Below are 22444 nucleotides of genomic sequence, written 5' to 3' on the forward strand. Positions count from 1 at the left end.
GCCACAAGTACTTGGCGCTAAAACAGCCATTTTGGAAATTTCTCAATATTTACAAAGAAAGTTCAGCAGCAACAATAAAAGAATCAAAATACTGAGCATATGCCATTCTGCCCCAAACAGGGAGTCTGGGGTTGCACTGATGCCTATTTCAAAACAAAACAAAACACACAAAACCAGCATACATCCCAATATGTTGTACTCAGTTTGGATTGACCCACTGAAGTGGAAGATGAGGAAAAGAGTGTGGTTCTTTTGTTTGTTTGTTAAAGAGCTTAACTTCAAATACATTTGTAGCTTAATTTAATTAAGTATCACTCATTTCAAAGTGGGGCTTCCTTAATTTAATACAGAAGCTTTTGTAAGATTGGTGCCTTTGAGACCAGAGTTTGAGAAAGTTGTGTTTTTTTTTAGACTGCAGCTCCTGGAATCCTCTAGACAAAATGGCCGATATCCAGGCTACCTGGGGACAGCTGGAAATGGTCTGAAAATGTAACTTTTGTTTTAGACATATCTCAACCCCCCCTTTTTTTGCCTTGCTTGTGTGGTAAACCTGAGTATGCCACTTGGCCAAGCAGTAGAATGTGCTGATGTTAAAGGTGTGCTCAGAACCAGTACCATCTTGACTGTGTTGCTAAAAAGGGACTTATCTCCCAAACACAGCTGCCATTAGCAATTTTGGAACAGGGAGCAAATGGCATTATCCCCAACTAACTTTGCCTTGAATATTGACAAAAACTTCTTAACCGTTAGAGCAGTATAAAAATGGAATCAATTACCTCAGGATTTGGATTACTGCATTGAGCACAGGGTTGGACTTGATGGCCTTATAGGCCAACCCAACCCCCATTATTCTATAATTCTATGATGTGAGAGTGTAATAGATCATGCCTTTACACCCATTCGGCTATATTTTTGTATACAAAACAAAACGATGTGTTGGGGGTGGGGGAGACTGGCAAGGCTGCCCACTTTTTGGATCCTGTATCTGTGCCACTGAGGGTGCTGATTTCCACATGTCAAGGCGCTGCAACTGAAAAGAACTTCTGTAATATACTGAAAGGTATTTTTTGTTTATTATTTTAAAGAGGATGAGGTGCAGGCAACTTCTCTTAAAGGGCAGAAAACCCAACCCTTCCTGCCTATCAACAATAAATAAAAACTAAGGGAAGGGGCCCCTAGAACTGGATTTCCTTCACCGAATAACAGTCCATATTCTTGCTAGATGAACTTGCCAAGCCTATTGGTTAACTATTCTTGCAGTCTGAAGACTTAGCCAACACCCAACATGAAGACCCAGAAGGGGGAGAAAAAGTCTTCCAAATTGCCCTATATAGTGGATTTCTGCCTTTGCTTTGCAGAAGATCAGAACCTTCTTCTGTACTCTGCTCTGTGACTATGGATCACACTGCCCTCGCAATTCTGAATGCTCCAAAGTGCTTCAGTTCCTGGAAAGAGATCATTTCTTTTCTTTGTTCGTCAAAAGCAAAAAGGCTGATCCCCGTGTGTTTCGCTTGCAACACAGGTTATGAAACTCGCTTCCTGTCCTTTGTTTCTGTGCTCCCCACCTGCTGTATCTCCCCCCCCCCACCCCGGAGATCAAAATGGCTTCTCTGGTCTGCTGCTGATCTTCCCCTCAGGGGAAGCTTTACAAATCACACTGTTTGTATTTTTACACCGGCATCCAGGCCGACTCACTTGGTCGTAGCAGCGCTGTGACAGCTTCACACAGCCGGTGGCCGGCAAGTAACACAGCAAGCAGGGCAAGAGAAGAGAGAGGGCGCCCATGAAAGACCAGCGGGCACAGCAGTTTGAATGGGAACAGGAGCAAGGGTGGTCAGCGCAGGAGCCCTCGTCGTCCTCGTTCGTGCAGTGGTAGAAGATGCCCTTCACGAGACACATGCAGGTGGAGTAATTGACCAGGTTCTGTGCTGAGCAGAGGCACTCCTGGTTGCACACCCAGCAGGAGGGCAAAGTCCTGGGCAGGGCACACTCCTTGCACTTGCACTTCCCACAGGCTTCGCACAGCAAAAAGTGCTTGTCCAGCTCCAAAGGGACGGGTCCCTTCAGGTCCAGGGACTTGCAGTTCATCGCTTTGGGCTGGATGCGGACTGCCCTCGGGGAAGAGGAGGAGGAGGAAGAGGAGGACGAGGACTGCTCCACCACCGGGGCTGGCACCATGTGATCCAAGAGCCGCTGATCAGACGAGGTGCTGCTGCTGCTGCTGACAGAGCTGGGCCGGCCACTGAAAGAGATCCAGGGGTGGGTGACATCTGACTCACACCGCGGCGGGTGGTGGGTGGCTTCTGGGTGGCTTGGCTGGGATTTCTGAGCAGCCAACTGAACCAGGGTGGGATTGTCAATGTAGTCATTCTCCACGTGTGTGGTCTTCATTTGGTCAATTGGAAGGATGGTCAGAGGATGCTGCAGCCGGCCATATGGGACACGACTGTCCAGGAGAGGTTGGACCATGGTGGAACTGGGAACCAGAGTCAGGTGGTGTGGCATCCGAGGCTCCATCACTTAGGTGAGGAAAGGTGGGTTCTAAGGGTCCTGAAAGAGAGATAAAGGGAAGGGAGACCAAACAAAAAAAGATTCAGATATCAGCCAGTTAGTATCACAGTTCCTACACAGCTTCACTGCTTTACTTGCTGCTAGGTCAGGGATAAGGGATGTGGTGGCGCAGTGGGCTAACCCACAGAAGCCTGTGCTGCAAGGTGAGAAGACCAGCTGTCACAAGATCGAATCCAGGCGACGGAGTGAGCTCCCGTCACTTGTCCCAGCTCCTGCCAACCTAGCATTTCGAAAGCATGCAAATGCGAGTAGATAAATAGGTACCACCTCAGTGGGAAGGTAACGTTCCGTGTCTAGTCACACTGGCCACATGACCATGGTGGGAAAGTAAAATGGCGTTCCCTAGTCATGCTGGCCACGTGGCAATGGAAATTGTCTTCGGACAAGCGCTGGCTCTACGGCTTGAAAACGGGATGAGCACCGACCCCTAGAGTCGGACACGACTAGACTAAAAATGTCAAGGGGAACTTTACCTAGGTCAGGGATGGCCATGGTGCCAGTGGCTCTATAACTCTTGGTAGCATCATCCCTGAGGGAATGATAGTAAGGATAGGCCTGTGCAGCACTGCAGTTGAAAAACAGCTAAGTAAGAAATGCCATCATAACTCTCTTGTGACATGAACAGGAAGAGGAAGGAGGGCAGTGAGGGGAGGAAGCAGACACCAGGTCAAGGAAATATAAGATGACACAAACCAAACCAACCAAGCCTGCTCTAAGCTAGTGACTACCCAAGCAGAGATCTTCTTTATGTGTATTTTCACACTGAACACAGGAAATTTCTCAGAAGTCTCTGTGCAATGCCAGCTGCAGCTGCCGTCTTTGTAATGGCAGTCAAATGAATTCTTGCCAAACTGGAGCCTGTGAGTTTATCCGCCTGTCTTCAAATAACTTGCTTTGGTAAGCACTCAGCCCAATTCAAAATGTTTGTCTATTGATTCCCTACGCCCAAATATTCACAGTAGGTGACAGATCAGTACTGACACTGTCACAACATGTGTATCAAGGGGAAGCATAACTCCCACTGCAGGCAGGGTGCCAGTCATTCTAGACATTGGCATACTGGCTATATGTATCACTCATTGCTGATTTGTAGCCAGCCTAATAGGGAGGAGAAATGAATCCATTCATTGAATTTGTTCTCTGCTGCCCAACAAGCAAAATATTTTAACAAATCAATTCATACAGACATCATCTGTGAATTCTGTAAAATCAGTCTTGAAAATCTAAAAAGACTTGAAATCCAACTGTGCTAAAGCCTAGTTAAAAGAGAGGGAGTGAGCAAGCAAGAAAACGAGAGAGAGAGAGAGAGAGAGAGAGAGAGAGAAGTGTCTTGTCATTATTCTGAGATATTTTAGGAGCAGGAGACGGAAACAACATCCTCATGACTCATCCTGATCCTCAGGAATAGGAAGGCAGACAGCCTACAATAACAGAATCTCCTCAATGGATGATAACAACAAGAACAACAAAAAATATCACTAGTTCAGTTTGAGCATTACACGTGAACCACCAAACTGTGCTTAATTTTAACTATATTTTGTTGAATCAGTAACTTCATGAAACTGGAAATAAACTACGTACATCTGATTAACAGTAGCCTTACATTCAGGCATTACACTAACTAAGACCTAGATATTTGAGGAACACCTCCCTCTAGGCATCCCTCGAAGGGGAAAAAGGAGTTGCCTTTTCATCACTTGGCCCTGAGGAGCAGGCAGTTTCTGCCTGGGAGAAGCGTACCAGGTGGAGGTGGGCTTTCCTAGTTTTAGCAACCTGGTTACGGAACACCCCCAACCGGGTCTGGGAGGCCTGCCTGTTACCAACGTTGCCCTTACTTTGTTACCAAATTAAATCTGGCTGTTCACCCAATATTCAGGGCCTAGTAAGATGACTTGGTTTCCAATCCATCATATTGCTGGATTTTCATTTTTATTTTTGAACTGTTGAATTGCCTTGACGTATTTCAAAGTATTTGAAGTTGTACGCTTTCACGGCCGGGATCTGATGGTTGTTGTGGGTGGCAAAGCGTCAGGAAGAACAACCTCTAGAACACAGCCAAAGAGCCCGAAAAACCCACAACAACTATTTGAAGTTGTTTTAAAAGGTTTGAATTTATTTCAGTTGTCTCAAGGTGAGTTTATTGATGGTACTCCACCCTGAGAACTGCTGATAAGAGTGAGTGGATTAATAATAATTGCATGCCCTCAAGACAGTTCTCACATCTGGTGACCCTTTCTAGGGAGAGCTTAGAAGAGGTTTACTATTTCTTCCTTCTAGACCATGCAGCTTGCCCAAGGCTATACAGGCTGCTTCTTCTCTTGGGAAGCACAGGGAGGGGTGGGGTGGGGGAAACACCAAACTCCCAATCTCTAGCTCCGTAGCTTGTTACCAGATTCTCTGAGCTATCCAGCCAGCTCAGAGGCTTTAATTAATTCACAACTAGCAGTGCCAACAATCAGGACTGGTGGGAGCCATAGACTAGAAACACTGGGAGGGTTACAGATTTCCCAGCTCTTGTGCTTAACCAACTATTGCGTGTGAGTGCAGCTAACATGTTTTTGGCTTGTCCACCCACTACTTCCCAGTAAAGGTGACATGTTGTTATGTACCTCCAAGTTGCATCTGATTTATAATAATTTTAGAACTGTAGAGCTGGAAGGGACCCTATGGATCACTGAGTCCAGCCCCTGACAAGGAGACACAATGACCCTAATAAGATTTTCAAGGTAGGAGAGATATTTACAGGAGTGCTTTTACCATTACCACCCCATGTGAGTTCCCATTGTCTCTATATAGCTAATTTCAAGCCATAATCTTTTATTAATGTTTTCAGCATTCCCCAAATGACTGGAAATTGAGGTAACATTCTCATTCCCAATAAATGCTATAAATCTTATGGTTTTCACTGCATTTTTCACTTCTGTTTCCAATTCCGAAATCGGTGGGAGTACCTCTAACAGTCATAAATTAGCCCTTACAGTAGATATTCAAATGTTGGACTTCCGACCTGACACCATGGCCAAGTGGGGTTTTGAACCGAGGTTGCCTAAGTCCTAGTCTGTCACTCTATCCACTACACCACACTGGCTCTCAAAAGTGAGGTAACATCTGTTGAAAGCTCAGTTTTTACCAACCTTGCTCCTTGTGGCCCAAACACACCAAAGGAGACCACTTCAGGCAGCTAGTCTTCAGTTACGTTGAGACAAAATGCCTACCATCCCACAGTGGGTCAACTGAAATTTCACTGTTAATAAACAAAGCTTTAGGAAATGCTGGTGTATCAAATACAGTATGTTTACTGAAGGCTGGACTATATTCATTATATCACAGAGGATTAATTGGTTGTCTGTCTTATATGGAGAAGAAAGTTAAGTTTTCAAGATGTGCATTATTTGAACCCTGCCTGTTGGAGAGGCAAATGCTGACAGAGATAGATAAAAGCAGTGAAGTTAGGAGCAGGTGCTTCCGTGTCACTGAGCTAATCAAATCAGTCTTTAAAAAGCTCAGCATATGCCTTTAATGGGGACATAAATCTTGCCTCTTAACTTTGTGCTTTTCAAACACAAGGTATGGTTGAACTGCAGATAGAGCTGGAGCTAACAGGACTACCACGAAAAGGGCTTTTGAAAGACCCCACAATCATTTAAGACCCAAGTTGGATATTCAGAAACCCTTTGCGCCACAGTCCTTTCTGGACCAGATGACTTTTTGATGCAAATGAGAGAATGTGGGTTGGAATGTTTCTCATCTTAAGAAAGATCACTGCACATAGAAAGCTGATACCAAAGAAATATTTATTGTCTGAAGCTTTCCCCTGTGTTGCTAGCTTTTCGTTAGCAGGCAACATACAGGACATACGTTTTTAATATGGTGGGATATTCAGATATCTTGGTTCTCCACAAGGACTTCGAAGTTGTCCTGTCTGGAAAAGTGCACTCCACGCTATTTCTGCACATTTGGACTAAGAAGCCTTGTGGGTCTATGTGTGGTAAGAATCACATATTAATCCTGGTGGAACAATCCATACCCTTCATTTTTTCTTGCAATTTAGGTTTCTGATGCACACAAGCCAACCAGTCTTGGCCATGTCTGAATAAAGGGCACACAATTCTGAGCTAATCCACCCTCTGTGCTGTTCTGGTAACACTCAAACCTGATCTTTGCTTGGGGTCCCTGGTGGTAGTTGTGCATTTCCAGTTCTCCATAAAGACCCCATTCCTGTGCAAGGAATATGTAGAGAGCAAGTCCACATCATAGACTGAATGGTGCGGAAAGGACAGAAAGACACCAGCAACAATCTACAGAGCTAGGTGCTGTGCTTATTTCTATCTCTCACCCCCAGTTGTCAGGAGAAAGTCTCAGCTTCCTAGGGCAGGAGAGCTATTGAGATGGGAGAGAGGGAGGGAGGAACTTTAAAAGCACACAGAGTACAGTTGGCTTTGGTTCTTTCTAAAAAAGGGCAAAGCAGGGAGCCTGCTGGTTTTCAGGTAAAAACAAAAATTTAAATTAAATAAGACAAAGATGTTACAGCACCTTAAAGACTAACTATTATATTTTAATGTGAGCTTTTGTGGACAAGTCCAGTTCCTCAGACATAAAACTGCTGCTCTTCACTTTCCATCCTTTCTACCTCCACCTTTCCCAGATTTGAAAAGAGTGGGGCTCTCAGTGGGGGCCAAATGGCCAAAAAAAGATGGAAAATGGCCGATAATCAATTATTTCATTGCAGGAAACACAAGGAACAGTCTTTCCAAAGTAAAAAGCACACTCTTCTTCCTTTTCTTTTTCTTTCATTTTCTCTGCTTCTAATTGTGATATATGAACACTGGATTTCACATAAGGGATCTCTCTGTGCTGCTCCATGCTGTTAACGCCTCCAGGCTTTTTACTCTGCTCTGTGGTTACCTCAAAAATGCACAAATACACCTGATTTTATTCATTTTTGCTGACTTCTCTGAAAGCAGTGCACCTCCCTAATTCATACAGATGCTTTCACCAAAAAGCCTTTGGACCTGTCCCGAGAAAACTGTGCCTTTGATGCTTATTTATTTGTTATGTTGGAATTCCTCCCATCAGCTCAAATGATCTTGGGGTGGGATATGCCTCTTCTTGTCTCCTGTACAGGTACACAGGTGCGTCCACACCTACACTACCTCAGATATGGAACTTCACAAGATACCTCCAGGCCATTTCCTGGATGGGAAGACATGCAAAAGTGAGAGGATCTGAATAGGGATGCCAGTCAGTATTTGAAGAGGGAAAAGATACCAGTGACACAAAAAGAAATGCAAGGTAGAAGCGAGAGGTACAGCACATTCTGCTACAAAGGATACAGATATTTAGGTGGATGCTGAACTCAGCATTTTCCACACTATCTGTACTTGCAAAGCAGCTGCAATGTCTTTCCTTCATGCAGAAATTATATCTGAAGCAAAAACTTAGTCCTAACGAGAGTAGACCAACAGATATTAGTGGGATGTTTTAGTTTCAGCTACTTGATTTTGATTTTTAAAAAACAACAACCAAAAAACCAGCACTAATTCAATATCAGTGGGTCTGCTCCAGGTAGGAGGAATATTGGACTAACCTCAGGAATATATGTCTAGTTAAAGGTTTGTTCGTCTTTTTGGTAAGTCAAAAGAAAGTTGATTTAATGCTGTTTGTTGTTTTGGGAGTATGTGATGTGACCTTACAAGGCCTGGATAACTTGTTGGGGCTCTGACACACAAAAAATGCAGCCTCTACAGAGTGTATAAAACCAGGAGCGGAAGCTTAATATGAAAGTGCACACCATGCACAAGGAGGCTAGAAAAATGCTTTAAATGCATTTTGTTGTGTCATACAGTGCTCTGCTATATCATAGCATTCGTTTATGCCCAGACTACAGGGACACCCTGAGATGGGGGGTGGTGGCCAGGGCTCAGAAGAAAGGCTCCCCCTTCTTAGCCTTATGTTAAGTACAATACTTGTTTTCATGGTGGCTTCAAAATCATCATCATCATATTACTAAAACACTTCACCACAAGCTAGGCTTTTTCCTTTTCTTTTGGGAGGGGGTACGGCCTGCAACAAGGTCAGTATCTGGTGTGGAAACGTAACAGAAATGCTCACACAAGCCAGTGTGGTAAAAGGGCTGGGCTAGGATTTGAGAGATCTAGGATGAAGCCTTCCTGCCCCGTGCCATGAAATTCACTGGGGGTGACTTTGGGCTCAATTCACTCTGTCATCCTAGCACACCTCACAGGGCAGAGGGCTCCATATGCCACTTCGGGCTCACTGGGAAAAGGGCAAGATATAAAAGTAACTAGTGAATAACTACTTAGGCATCCTTCAGTCTCGAAAGACTATGGTAACGTGCTCTGTATGGAGGACTTGGAACAGGGTCTAGTGTGGCTGAGGAGGCCAATTTGAGAGTGACAATCTCTTCCACACTGAAGACAAATCCAATCTGTCCCCTGTCCAGCTCCCTGCTTTTGCTGCTTTTGTGACTTCCTCTTCACCTCGGCCTGCTGGATAAGGGTCTCTTCAAATTGGGAGAGGCCGTGATGCAATGCCTGCCTCCAGGCTGAACGCTCAGATGTCAGGGTTTCCCATCTGTTGAGATCTATTCCTAAGGCCTTCAGATCTCGCTTGCAGATATCCTTGTATCACAGCCGTGGTCTCCCTCTGGGGCGATTTCCCTGCACTAATTCTCCATACAGGAGATCCTTTGGAATCCGACCATCAGCCATTCTCACAACGTGCCCAAGCCAACGAAGATGTCGCTGTTTCAATAATTTGTACATGCTGAAAATTCCGGCTTGTTCTAGGACTACTCTGTTTGGAACTTTGTCCTGCCAGGTGATACCAAAAAATCCATCTGAGGTAACGCATATGGAAGGTGTTCAGCTTCCTCTCCTGCCGTGCACAAAGGGTCCAGGACTCACCGCAGTACAGGAGTGTACTCAGGACACAGGCTCTATAGACCTGGATCCTGGTATGTGTTGTCAGCTTCTTATTGAGCCATACTCTCTTTGTGAGTCTGGAGAACATGGTAGATGCTTTGCCAATGCGTTTATCCAGCTCGACATCCAGAAAGAGGGTGTCAGAGATGGTTGAGCCAAGGTACACAAAGTCATGAAAAACCTCCAATTCTTGTGTGGAGATGGTGATAGAGGGAGGTGAGTCCACGCCCTGGCTCATGACTTGTGTTTTCTTTAGGCTGATCATTAGTCCAAAGTCTTGGCAGGCCTTGCTGAAACGATTCATGAGTTGTTGGAGGTCTTCAGCAGAATGAGCAACAATGGCTGCATCATCTGCAAAGAGGAAGTCCTGCATGCATTTCAGTTGGACTTTGGTCTTCGCTCTCAATCTAGAGAGGTTAAAGAGCTTTCCGTCTGATCTAGTCCGGAGATAGACACCTTCGGCTGCAGTTCCAAAGGCATGCTTCAGCATGACAGCAAAAAAGATCCCAAAAAGGGTTGGTGCGAGGACACAGCCCTGTTTCACTCCACTTCGGATGTCAAAGGGATCTGCTGTTGAGCTGTCAAAAACTACAGTGCCTTTCATAACTAAATGTATATATATAATGTCTGTGCTGATTCGATTCCCACCATTGTAGGTGCTGAAGACAGCATGATTCAGTCTCACCATGAGAATTGCCAATCAGAGAAGAAAGAGCCGGAATCAACTGATTCTCCCGTCATGGTCAGCCAGAAGGCAGACAATTCTTGCTTACCATAAACAAGTGAATAGGTTAGTACATGGTGACCAATTGCTTTCCTACCAGCAAGAACAGCTCATCGATCCGGTATGGCTCTACTCATTCACGTCTAGAATTGTAGCTTATTAGGAAACTAAGAGGCCAGTGATGCCAGTCAGTCCAACAAGCCATAGAGTGATATTCCATGGTTTCGTCATCTTGGCATGGGGAGGCTTGCTAGGAAGAGCTGTTCCATCTACAGAATGTGTTTGCTTATTCAAAGTGATTTTGCACCATGCTGTGCAAAGTGGCCCACCCTTTCCGAATCAACCAGGAAGAGAGTGTTCCTTTTAATGGCGCCCATGCTCTGGAAGAGCCTCTGCTCCAGATAATAAACAGGCACTGACAATCTTACAGTTTTGTTGGAGGCTTTTTCTGTTTATGTTCATGTCTTATAGCTTATAAGGCCAGCTGTTACAGCTTTAGTTTTGTTTCCAACTTCAGTGTATGCTGAATTGTATTATACATTTATGTTTTATAAATTATATTTTAATCCTATACACTGAATTTCTGTCCTTGTATACTGCCTGAGAATAATGTGACGAGCAGTACATAAAGACTGTCACCACCACCACCACCACCTCTCAATAAGCCCAACAACAAAACAACAAGCATTGAACATATCTAATGCAATCTAGTTCCCTTTCTTTAGGTGCTTACCCAAGTTTTGACAGTGATATGGATACTCTGAGTCTTTCAAGCTCATTAGTCAGCTCTAGCAGAGCTAATTTGCACTCAGGCTCAGACACAAACCTCTGCTGAAAGATAGCTTATTACCGACTTAGCCCTGGAATCTGGAAGGGTTTTTTGGAACTTCTGGCTGATCAATCTGTCTTGCAATATGGCTATGAAGCTCTCACTGACTTTATGGTGAAAATGCTTAAAGCAAATAATTTTTTTAATCAGGTGAGCTTTTGGCAACGGACTGATTGCTAAGGAAGAGCTTTTTAATAGGTGGTTGTCATACTTGTTTTTTAATTGATGTGCTTTTAATTCAAGTATGTTGCTAATTGTATGTCTCATTTAATAGTGTTTTAATAGTTTAACTTCTGAAACAGAAGGGTGGAAGATAGGGATTCCCTTCTTTTTAATCACACCACCAGAATAAAAAAAAATTAAAAACCCCTAAACAATAGCAAAGGCATTTAGGCTGGGCATTTTTCTTTTACTGCTTTTCAAGACAAAAAGAAAGATGGCTGTGGGAAGTCTGACAACTCTTTCTGTAATTGGGTTGCAAGTATTATGAGACCCTTATAACTTTTAGGTGTTTGGTAAGTCTTCCTGTGAGACATCTTGATCCCCATTTCAGGAAGAAAGATCAGGTATAAATCTACCTATCCATTAAATGCATATACACATGCATTCCTCTGTCTCTTTCTGTGTGTGTTTGTGTGTGGATGTGTGTTTCTGCTACCAAAAACAGACCTTTACAATGGAAGCCTGGCACTGAAGATGCAACTTAGTGCAAGTTGTGTTGGGTGCCGGTCTATGATCTGAATAAATTCAATTCAATTCAACTTAGTGCAGTGGCACTATGATATAGGAGTCCAGACTGAGAAAACTGCATAGCTACCTAAAATGTGGATTTGGAATGGAGCTGTCTTCCTTCCTCCAGCTACATCCATAAGGTACTGTATACACCAGGCCCCTGCAAGGAAGTCATTACTTCAAGTAATCTTGCAAGCTAAGAGTTTAAGTAGTTCAGATGATTTAAGTAGTCACTTGCTTTCCTTGTTCCAGCCAGTTTTCTATCTGAACTTGTTCCCCTCGTGTGACACGACAGCCTTGAATCTTGAAGAATTACAAGAAGGTTGGAGGGCCACAACGGCATTTGTTGTGCTACTTTTGGGTTTGTCAAGAGAAGGCACACCGTCTGCAGGTCCTGTTATCACCTCCCCAAAGTTACATTACAGTCAACAATATATTCTGATAAGTGCATGACATTCTTATCTGTCTGCCTGTGTACAAAAATGGCCAATCACCTTTGTTATTTCTCCCTTTAGAAACCTCGGATCAGGTTACGTGGCGCTGCCAGAATTCTCGGATGCCAGCCGGGATCAAGGTCATGCTTTCCTTCGCTTCAACAGTGCTACAGCACCAAAAAAAAAACAGAGCTTGCAGGGTTGGCATATGGACAATTCTTTTTGAATTGGGTGGGAAGATGACATCATCTGTGAGGGCCCCTCAGGCTCTCCTGTTCCCCTTAACTTAGCCATAATCTTCATAGTACCTCTGGCAGAAAGGGATGCTCTCCACAATAGGGTATTGTTGTCAGCTCTCCTTGCTGTAATGCAAAAGTATTTTGAGGTAGTTTGATCTTGGATGAGCAATTGAGGCCTTGCAAAGAGGGGTCCCTTGTCAAGATGAAAAGTGATGGATTTGGTTCTAGCACTCAATTGCCCATTCAAGATCAAGCCACCCCAAGGCAACTACACTGATATGAATCCACTTAGTAACAGTGACTTGCAGTTTTGGACTCTCCTTGGAAGCCACGGTTGTGTGTGTGTGGGGGGGATGCCGTTCAACACTTAACATGAGAGAATTGGCTACAGCAACAGGTATCACAAATACAACGTTCTAGTCAGTTCCACCAATTGCAACCCCAACCACGAATTTGGCTCTTTTATATTATAACAGGGAGGTCCTTTAAGTTCCAAATCAAACATTAATGATGAGGCAGTACAGCATAGAGGTTACAGTGTGGGATGATGAGGGGGGTATATTTCAGAACTCTGTACAGCCATAAAAGTTACTGGCTGACCTTGGAGCAGTCCTTCTCTTACCCTCCTCTCTTTCACAGAATTGCTGGGATTGAGTGAGTGGAGTGCTGCTTAGAACAAAATACAGCAGAGTGAGGGACTTTTAGGGTTTGAGACGTGTTGAACGTCAAACTCCCAGAAGCCTCAGCCACCTTAGGCAAGAAATTACGAAAATATATAGCATTTGAGTTCTTTGGAGAGCAGACTGGAAATCCATATATATAAGAGTATCTCATTTGCCAAACTCAAAGGGGGAAAGGGTCCTAGTAGAGACAGCAAGACAGATTACACTGACTAGGAGATTTCAATCATTCCAACATCTTTTGCATAGAATTGCATACATGTTCCCAGGTAAAGTGATGCATTGCTTTATGAAGGAATAGGCAACTTTGGAGGGGGTGGTAGCGACATTTCTACACATTGCAGGGCTTTCCCCCTGAAATATGGGAGAAGCCCAGCCCCCACCGCAAAGTCAAACCCTGGTATAGCATAACGCTTACTTTCTGGTATCATTCTGAATAGGCAAAGCAAGATGCAGAGGGCTCCATGCCTTTCTGAAATGCAACACTTCTGTTTGCCCAGTGGCCAGCTGTGGGAGTCCATGTAGAGCAAAAGGAGCTCTGATGCATATACTTTGCCCACCACTACTTTAAGTCAATGACTGATTTCAAAAGACAGCTATTCTGAAAAATGCAAAGCTACCAATATTTGCCATGAAATCAATATGGGGTGTATCCTCTACGTCAACTATAAACTGCCTGAAACTGACTGACTGTCTACCTTCCCCATTCCAGGAGAAGAATGCACTCACAGCAGAGTATTAAACTCACTACTTTTTTGGACTATAACTCCCAGAATTCTGTCATTGGTTGTACTAGCTGGTGGATTCTGGGAGCTATGGCCCAAAGAAGTAACTGCTCCAAAGTTGAGGAAAGTGAAAGACTTTCATGGTGGGGAAATAAGTTGATCTGTCATAAACAGGAACAAACATTTATAGATAGGCCAGCTGGTCTCTAGATTTGAGCCTCCAGAGTCTCGCTATAGGGAGCACTGTCTGTGTGAGATGAAAGTGCTTAATGGTTTTGAAAGCAAAGCTTCATCTGCCTTTCTTCCTCTAGAAATTTGTGGATTGCAGCTCCCAGAAACTCCAGCCAGCATGACCAGTAGCAAGGGATTCTGGGCACTGAAGTCCAAAACAGTGGGAAGAAAAAGATTTGAGAACCACTGGACTGAATGGCCCTGGTTGCCCACACGAGCATCTCTGTGTAAGGCTTATGGGTTTATCCATCCTCAGACCATCCAGAGATGCAACTAACTAGCTAGAGAGGTGCCATGAAAACTCTCTTCATATATTATAAAGAATTCCTTATCAAGAATTCATCATAGCAATTTCTGTCTGATCTACCTGAAAAATTATCTTTTACAAACAGCTGTGAAAATAGATTGAACCCAATGTGGTACAGACACACTGAGAGGGTAAGGGCGCTTTCCTTCTTCCTGCCTCTGTCAACCTGGGTTTCTCCAGATGCACTGGACAACACTGGAGCACATCTGGGTGGCACCCTACTGGGGAAGGCAGCCTCAGGGACTTATCCTTAGCTCTGATCATTGCTTCAGGCAAAACTAGAAATAGGTGTAGGCATGTATTATCATTTAGGAATGTCAAAATAAAGATCTACGCCTATTAAGTGACTTTCCCATATGCATCCATTTAGGAGTGCTTCTCATGGAACAGACTGGGACCCATTCTCAAACTGGCAGCAGGAAAAGTTCCAGTCTCACAACAGAGATGGTGGGATTTATAATCCAATAGGAGTTTAAATTCATATAGCAGGTTAAAGACAAAACATAATACAGAAATACACTCCTGTGTCTCCATTCCCTTTCCTCTCTAGTCATTCTGGAAACATTCCATTTCCTGCCCTAAGTGTATATGGAAGACATGTCCTCCTCCAGGATTTCTGTCCTGCTGGAAGCTTGAGCAGGAGCACAACACAAAGCGCTGCCCTCCTTGGTTATTTGCAGCGACTTGCACCCTTCGGAATACACCAAAGCTTTCAAGCAACATCATGCATTCATCCGGTCTAAGCAAAGCCAAGGTCTACAGCACCCCTATGCTCACCTTTCACAACTTGCTGTCACTCCTGGCACCACTCCACATTCACTGGGGGCTGAAATCTGCATAATCCATGTGCATTCTATTGCTAGTCTACACTTCCCACATTTACCCAATGGCACCATCTCCACAAAGAAACTGTCTCTGTTGCTTGAGACAGGCAACTCACTCCAGCCCCCTTGCCAGCTGTGCTCTATAAGGATAAACGTGTGTGATGGGGGTCTGCTGGCTTCAGAAGCAAACACACAATTTGCAAGGCACGATTACTAATGAGCTTTAAAAGCCAGTATGTGCACACTCCTAGGGGTTCCCATTGCAGGCACACCAAGTTTCAGGTATCTAGTCTGGGAGCTGAGGTTGTGCTTGCAAGAGGCACATGCCATTTCTTTTACTGTTAAAACACAGGATGGCCTGTGTGTGTCTACAGAAAAGAACACATATCATAAAGTTGGATGTTTACTGTGGAAAAAAGGTCATGGCAGAGTGTGAAGGTTACTTTTTAGAAGGAATTTATGACATTTGTAGTCCCAAAGCTTCCAAAACTAGTTTACCGCCGTTATAATGTATTTTTAAAAGGAACTCTTTCTTGTTTTTCAGAAGTATTTAGTTACCTTATGATGGCTGAAATCCTGTTGCCTAGTACAGCAGGTGACAACTAGAGTAGGCCCATTGAATCAATAGAACTTACAAAGGAATCAATTCAATAAGCCTACTCTTGTTGCAACTTATTATGCTAAGGAACAGGATCTCTACTGGCTTATTTTAAACCAAATGCTACCAATCACTCTCCTGTGCAACAAAATACACTTTCCTTCCTTCCTTCAACACCCATCACAGAACACAAGGCCCAACACGAACCACACAATCTTCTTCCTTCACCATTTACTGAGACCACACTCCCTTTTGTATAAAAGTAACTAAAATTTACAATTATATCTCAAAAGGAATGAAGCTATTCCCCATTCAGTTACAATTACTGTATAACCGAGTACTAATCTTCAGGACTAGTGGGAAAGTGTCTAATTACAAGCAGTGCATTATATGCATCTAGCTGCTTCCAAGCGCTGAGCAATGCAGTGATATGCAATGTAAAATTATGGGAACTTCACATTACACTTCCCTTCCTGTGTGCCCCCCCCCCCAAAAAAAAACCTGTTCAGGAAAGAGCAAAAATCTCCTTGAACTGAGCAAACGTGCAATTGCTGTGGAACTTGAACTGCTCTTGTTGAATGTCCCGGAGAATCCTGGCACGGATTGAGAGGGAATAAGAAAGTATTCATTCCTCTTGGACAAAGGATTTCGTAAGGCAACGGGAAAAGAATCCGAAGAGAAACGCTGCCTCTTCAAGCAAACTCAAGCTGTCCGTTTTGGGGCAGTCATGAATACTGGAGGCAGTGTACCTGCCACATGTCAGAGATCGGTCAAACAATTATGCTGCTGCACAGAAATACCAAACTCAGATGACACAACAGCAAGTTAATTTCAAAGCCAGCAAAACCAGCAAACAAAACAGGTGTCTCTCCAATAAGCCATAACTCTTGACAGGGCCAGGGCTTCAGCCTCTCATCTGTGCTGGAACAGGTAAGCCTTCTCAAAGCACAGCAGAAAAGAGCACAGCGTGAAGATCCATAGAGTTTCCAGTCAGTTCTCTAACAGAAGGATCAGGCCTCATCTCCTTCTCCCTTTGCCTTGCTTTGTGCCACCATTGCAAAACAGTTAATTTGGCACAGGGGCCAGGAGAATGTAAAATGTTGCAATTATGAAGGAGGGCCCTACTGGATCAGGGGGAAAAAAACAACAACATTCTGTTTAGAATTCTAGGCAGACTGACTGTTGGTCAGAGCCACCAGGGTTTTCCTTCACAGACTCTAGAATAAGGGTGTTCTAGATTCTAAAGTAGGAGTGAAGAACTTGTGTCCCTCCAACGACCCTCTGCCTGAGACATCATGAGCAATAAAGAAAGAGAATGGGAACTGTAGACCCTCCAGCATCTGGAAAGCTGCAGGTTCTCTAGAACAATTCCACTTCCATATTGAAATGTGCCAGAAAAAAATGATACCTATTGACTTCAGAGAGCCTCCCTGTGTGATCAATGGACTGAAAAAACCAAACTTCGGCTAAGCAAAGACTATCAGAACACTGGGTGTCACCACGCAGAAGAACCCTGCAGGATATATGCAGAAGATGTCCTAATTTGCCTTCCACTCTAAGGAGATTCTCCAGAAGTTACCAAACCAGGGCAGGGTGGGGGGGGGGAGCAATTGTTAACAAGAATCAAATGACTTGTAAGCGTGGTGGGATAAGGGTGAGAGCAGAAAGGACAGGCCACACCTTCCCAACATCCATGTGTTTGATTTTAAAGATATTAACCAGCACACTGCTGCACACAGATCGGCAGGTGTGTAGCAACAGATTTGCTTCCATCTCTGCATTATATCTTACTAGGCCTGAATAGCATTATACTTTACAAGCAAACGGGGTTTCTCCGTCAACTACTCCTTGTTCCCTGCCACCCTCAAGCCTGACTAAATACAGGGGCTTGAGTGACCTTGGTGCAACAGCCTGGCCTCTGGGCAGGAACTGCACAGTTCAGCTGGACTACAAGAGCTTTGAAAAGAGTCTTGCCAGCAAATATAGTGGAAAGCAAGAGATAAAAAGGAAGTTGGCAGCTGGGATGATGTGTCTTAATATTTTTTTGAGTCCTGTAACTCAGGACTCAATTCCCCCTCCCCCCTTGTTTAAATGCTGGACTTTTTACAAAAATGTGGAAAGCATCCAGATTCCTCTGGATAGCTTCTTTTGTCCCAGCGGTACCAATCAATAATTGATTTCAATCAGGATGTTTTTCAGTGCTGCTGCTGATTCCAGACTGAGCCACTCATGAACCAGAGGCTGAACGAAGCAGACAATCCTTAAGCATTCTCGCTGAGAAAGCTGAACTCAGCAGAGCCTTACTTCTGAGTAAGCACGTTTAGGGGCTGGCCTTGAAGCCTCTAAGGATGGCTGCAACCTCCACCATCCTATCAGCCAGAAAGGAGAAGCAAATTTAGCCAGAAGCCCAACTTTGGGGAATGGCGTTTCTAACCAAGTGATCCTCTCGAATGCATTTTTAGGCTGGGTAGCTGCCAGGCCCAGGAAGAAGAGACATCAAGCAACGGCTGCTGCCATTTTAGGAAACCCAGTCAGGCATCAGCTTGTGCAAGATAACACACCACTTTGCACCAGCAGAATTAATCACGACTTGGTATGAACGCTTTTGATTTTACACTTAAAAGACAAAAGATGAGCCACGTTTCTGTTTTCCCAGAAGTTTAGACGGCGTTCTTTCCAAAAGATACTCCAACGTGGCCACATCAGTCCAGGACTACAGGCATAAACGTTCTCCCAGGGATCCCCATAACTTAAGAACGCACACATCTTATACTGTACACATCTTCAACCCCACCCTACCCGCCACTTCTCCATCACGCATGTTTACATTAAGGGGACAAGTGGGCTGGTGGAAGGAAGACGATCATTGTGCTTCAGTGCGCACGTCTACAATACGCCTTTCAAAAGGACGCCCAGATCAAGGAAGCTAGGTTAAATATTGACCATGCTGATTAGTGGTGGGGAGGGGGAGGGGGGAGGAAGGAGGGAGGGGGACGAGAAAGGAAGACGCGGAGGAAAGTCGAACAAGCTTTGAAACTCAGGGTGAAAATCTCTGCAAACAACGTTTTTTTCTTGTGCGTTTTGATCTTCCATGTCATTCATGGAAAGGCCGTCGAAGCAGCACCGCGAAATGAGACCCTGTTCTTTTCATCCCCCCATTTTTTTAAAAAAAGAAATAATCTTGCATCCGGAAAGGAACTAGGTTGGCATCTGGGTCAACAACCCCCTCGCCACCTCCCCTACGACTGGGGAGAGGGTCCCCCCCCCCCCCGCTTTTCCAAGCACTGGCATTTCAGGCCTGCTCCACCGCAGTCCCATCAGGGCTTTCTGCAAGAGAGGACAGGTCTGCCTCGTAGAAGGCGAGGAGGGGGTGGGCGATTAAAAACAAAAAAGGGGGCACAGCGAGGCAGCTTGGGGGGTTCGAGCCCCCTTCACGGCTGGCAAGCTGGTGACGCCACCAGGGCCAGTTCCAGCCACAGGCAACCTGGCCTCTGCCGGGACTGCGCCATCGGTGGAGAGAAGGCCCGCTAGGATCCAGGCTTTCTCCCTCTCCCTCCCACAGATACAGCCCGGGGTACAGCCTCGGCGCGCCCAGCGCTGCGCCGTTTGATCCCGAGGCACCGAGGCGATCGCAGAGTTCAAAGCCAGAGCAACACCGGCAGCGCCCGCACCCCGAGGAGCAGCCGAAGAAGCCGGGGTGGGGTGGGGACGAGGAAGGCCCGGCGGGTGGGGGTGGGGGGGAAGGCGGAGGGGCCAAAAGGTGCGGCGGGAGACCTTCCCTGGTGTCCCCCGCGAGAACGGGCAGCCGTCTATCGCCCGGCGAGCCACACGCGACCCGCGGCGAGGGAGCAAAGGGCAGGCAGCCCCCGGCGCTGGCCCTTCCAGCCGCTCCGCTCCCCTCTCTCCCCCCCCCCCCTTTGCTCTGGGGCGCCGGCAGCCACCCGGCCGGAGGGCAAGGAGGCACCCCGGGCCACAGGGTCGCCTGCCCAGGGGCGACGCCAGAAGCCGGGCGCGCACGGGGTTCTCCTCTTCCTCCTCCTCTCCCTTCGGGCCCCCCCCCCGGGCTGCAAAGGGAGCGAGGCTGCCATCCCCCCCACCCCACCCGGGCACGAACGGGGTGGGGGTGGGGGGTGAGGGTGAAAGTGCTCGGCTAGTCTCAGGAAGAAGGGGAGACTCTCGCTCCAGCCCGCCACCTTCTCGGTCCGGGATCAGACAACGTCCAAACGCCAAGTGCAGCTGGGAAGGAGAGGGGCCAGCGATCGCGAGGGCACCAAACCAAAGGGTGCAACCGAGCAGGGAAGAAGAAACGCACGATCATTCGCTCTCTCTCTCTCTCTCTCTTTTAAATTGACGCTCAATTTCCTCTAGAAAGGGCACACGCGTGGATTTAGGATGAATGGCACCACGCGTTTTTTCCACCGAAGGTCAGGAGAAGACATCCCAAACGCCAGAGGAATGTCTTCCCTCCGGGACATTTACAGATGTACAGATTTCCCACCGACCCTCCCACCCTAACCGGCGTCTTTTCCCCACGAAGATGAATAATTCCCTACTTACTTTGAATAATCCAGCCAGGATCATCTCTCAACAGGCGAGTTAATCCCAAATCCGAGACAGTCCAGGAGCGGTGCCTGAAAAGGGAAAGGAACCGGCACGAAACAAGCCCGGGGCGGAGGGAACGACCTGCAAGGGCTGCGCTGTCAGAGGCGGCAGCCGCGTCGCTTCCCCTTGCTTCGCCTCGCTATTGGAACAACTGCTGCCTGGGAAAATGGCTATTTTATGAATGGGAGGGAAAAGCGCTCTTCTGCGCACGCGCGTCCTCCCAATTCTATGAATGGGTGGGCACTGGCTTGCCAAAGCGCATGCTCCGCTCTCAATTATGAATGGGGGGCCGGAAGGGAACTTGTTGCAAGTTAAGGATGGATGTAGGCTGGTGCCTTTTTTTTGGCTCGGTTTTTTTTTATGAATGAAACGCGGTAACTGCCGGCAGCTGCGCATGCACCACACGCACGCACACACACACACACACACGGCCTTGGGCTGAAGGTAAAGCAAGCCGCAGTAGAGGGAGGGAGTGGAGAGAGATGAAAAAAGGGAAACGGGACGTGGGGAAAGAAGGTCACTTGCCTCTGCTCTGGCAGGCGGGAGGACGGCAGGTCTCCCTCTCCAGTAAGAGGGGAGCGCTCGGTGGGGCGTGAGAGGGAGGGCGCCGGGGGGGGGCAAGTGAAGGCTCTTCCCGACCCCCTCTTTGCAGAGGCGGCGTTAGGAGATCTGACCCCGACCCCCCCCCCCCGGGCTCCCTGAGAGGCTCCTGCCGGAGGCCTGCGCTCCCCCGCCCGCGCCGGCGACAACCAAGGGCGATTCCCGAGGGGGCGGCCGGCAGGCAGTGCCCTCTGGGCTGGCCCGTTCAGGTGCAAAGAGGGCTGATCGGTGGGTGAATGCCACGCAGACCGTTCGAAGGAGCCTCCCCGAAGAACGGGAGGCGGCGGACACGGTGGAGAAGGGGGGGGGAGGAGGAGGGAAACTATCGCGCCCATCCACACCAAATTCCAGGCTAGTCATCATCCTCCCGGTCATGATTTATCGCCTAAAGGTTGAACGCTGCGCATGGGTTTAATTTAATGTCCGGAGCCACTTCACATCCTGCTCGAGGGCGCACCGCGGGGGCAACGACAGCGCCTCAGAAGCACCAAGGCTCCGTCGCTGGCTCCGTGGGAGATCGTGCTGCTGGGAACGCATCCTGGCTCCGTCCCCTTCTCACAACCTTCCCCTTCGTTTTTAGGGAACAGATTCATCCGGCTTGACTGGGGAGCGTGGGATGCATCGGGGATTGATAAAAGAGAAAGAGAGACGGGACTGATAAGCCCCCAAACCTTTTTCCAGAGCCCGGCCACGGCCTGTGTCATGGGCAGCGGGAGGCAGGTAAGGCCCAGCGCCTCACCTGGAGCTTGGCAGAAGGCCTGGCACGGGAGCGGAGTCCCAAGGGGACGCCGTCGAGGCAGAGAGGAAGGAGAAGGCGAGGGGGCGCTCCCTCCGGCAAAGGAAGACCGGCCTTGTCCTTTCATCTCCGCCCCGGGAGGGCCTCGAATGGATTTCCACACAGACTTGGGCCGGGATGCACAGGAAGAAGGACTCTTCCCTCCCTCCCTCTCCCCCTCTCTCCCTCTCCCTCTCTCTGGGGCCCTTCCAGATGAGCGACTCCTGGTGCTTCCAGTGGAAAGGCATGTGCAGCTGTTCTCTCTTCTCCTCCTTCAGAGATTTTCTTTGGTGAAGGAGGAAATAAAATGAAGCAAAGCTAAAGAAGCATCTGGGGAACTCCAGAAGGTTACAAAGGGCAGAAGGCAAGATCTAAAAGGCCAGCAAAATGCTGCTGATGGGACAGGATCGCTGCAGAATGAAAACGTTATCCTGTGCCCTGGGGTATCTTACATCACTGTAGCAAAGTACTCACAAGTATTGGCCGCTTGCTAGAAAAGGTCCTGGCTAACTAAGTTCACGGATACCTATGTAGTCAAAATGTCCATCTCAGGGTAGAATATGGTGGGGCAGATACCTCTGGCCCTGATCAGTTCAGGCCTGAATGGCAACATGGTCACCATTGATCTA

The 22444-nt window shown here is 46.8% G+C and overlaps 1 protein-coding gene across 1 annotated transcript; it reads right to left on the reverse strand.

Moving 5' to 3' along the window:
- Nucleotides 1-1051: 1051 nt before the first annotated feature.
- SPRY4 (sprouty RTK signaling antagonist 4) lies at nt 1052-20589 on the reverse strand. The gene is made up of 2 exons (XM_020806307.3): nt 20396-20589; nt 1052-2550 (listed from the first exon to the last, which is right to left on the reverse strand). Exon 2 carries the CDS (start codon nt 2515-2517, stop codon nt 1597-1599), a length of 921 nt encoding a protein of 306 aa, XP_020661966.2. The 5' UTR covers nt 2518-2550; nt 20396-20589; the 3' UTR covers nt 1052-1596.
- Between the last annotated feature and the right edge of the window lie 1855 nt (nt 20590-22444).

This window comes from Pogona vitticeps, chromosome 2 (genome assembly GCF_051106095.1).
Source record: "Pogona vitticeps strain Pit_001003342236 chromosome 2, PviZW2.1, whole genome shotgun sequence".
Taxonomy (NCBI): domain Eukaryota; kingdom Metazoa; phylum Chordata; class Lepidosauria; order Squamata; family Agamidae; genus Pogona; species Pogona vitticeps.

Excerpts from the sequence above, each read along its gene's own strand:
- SPRY4 (XM_020806307.3), bottom strand. The coding sequence starts at position 2,517 with ATGGAGCCTCGGATGCCACACCACCTGACTCTGGTTCCCAGTTCCACC.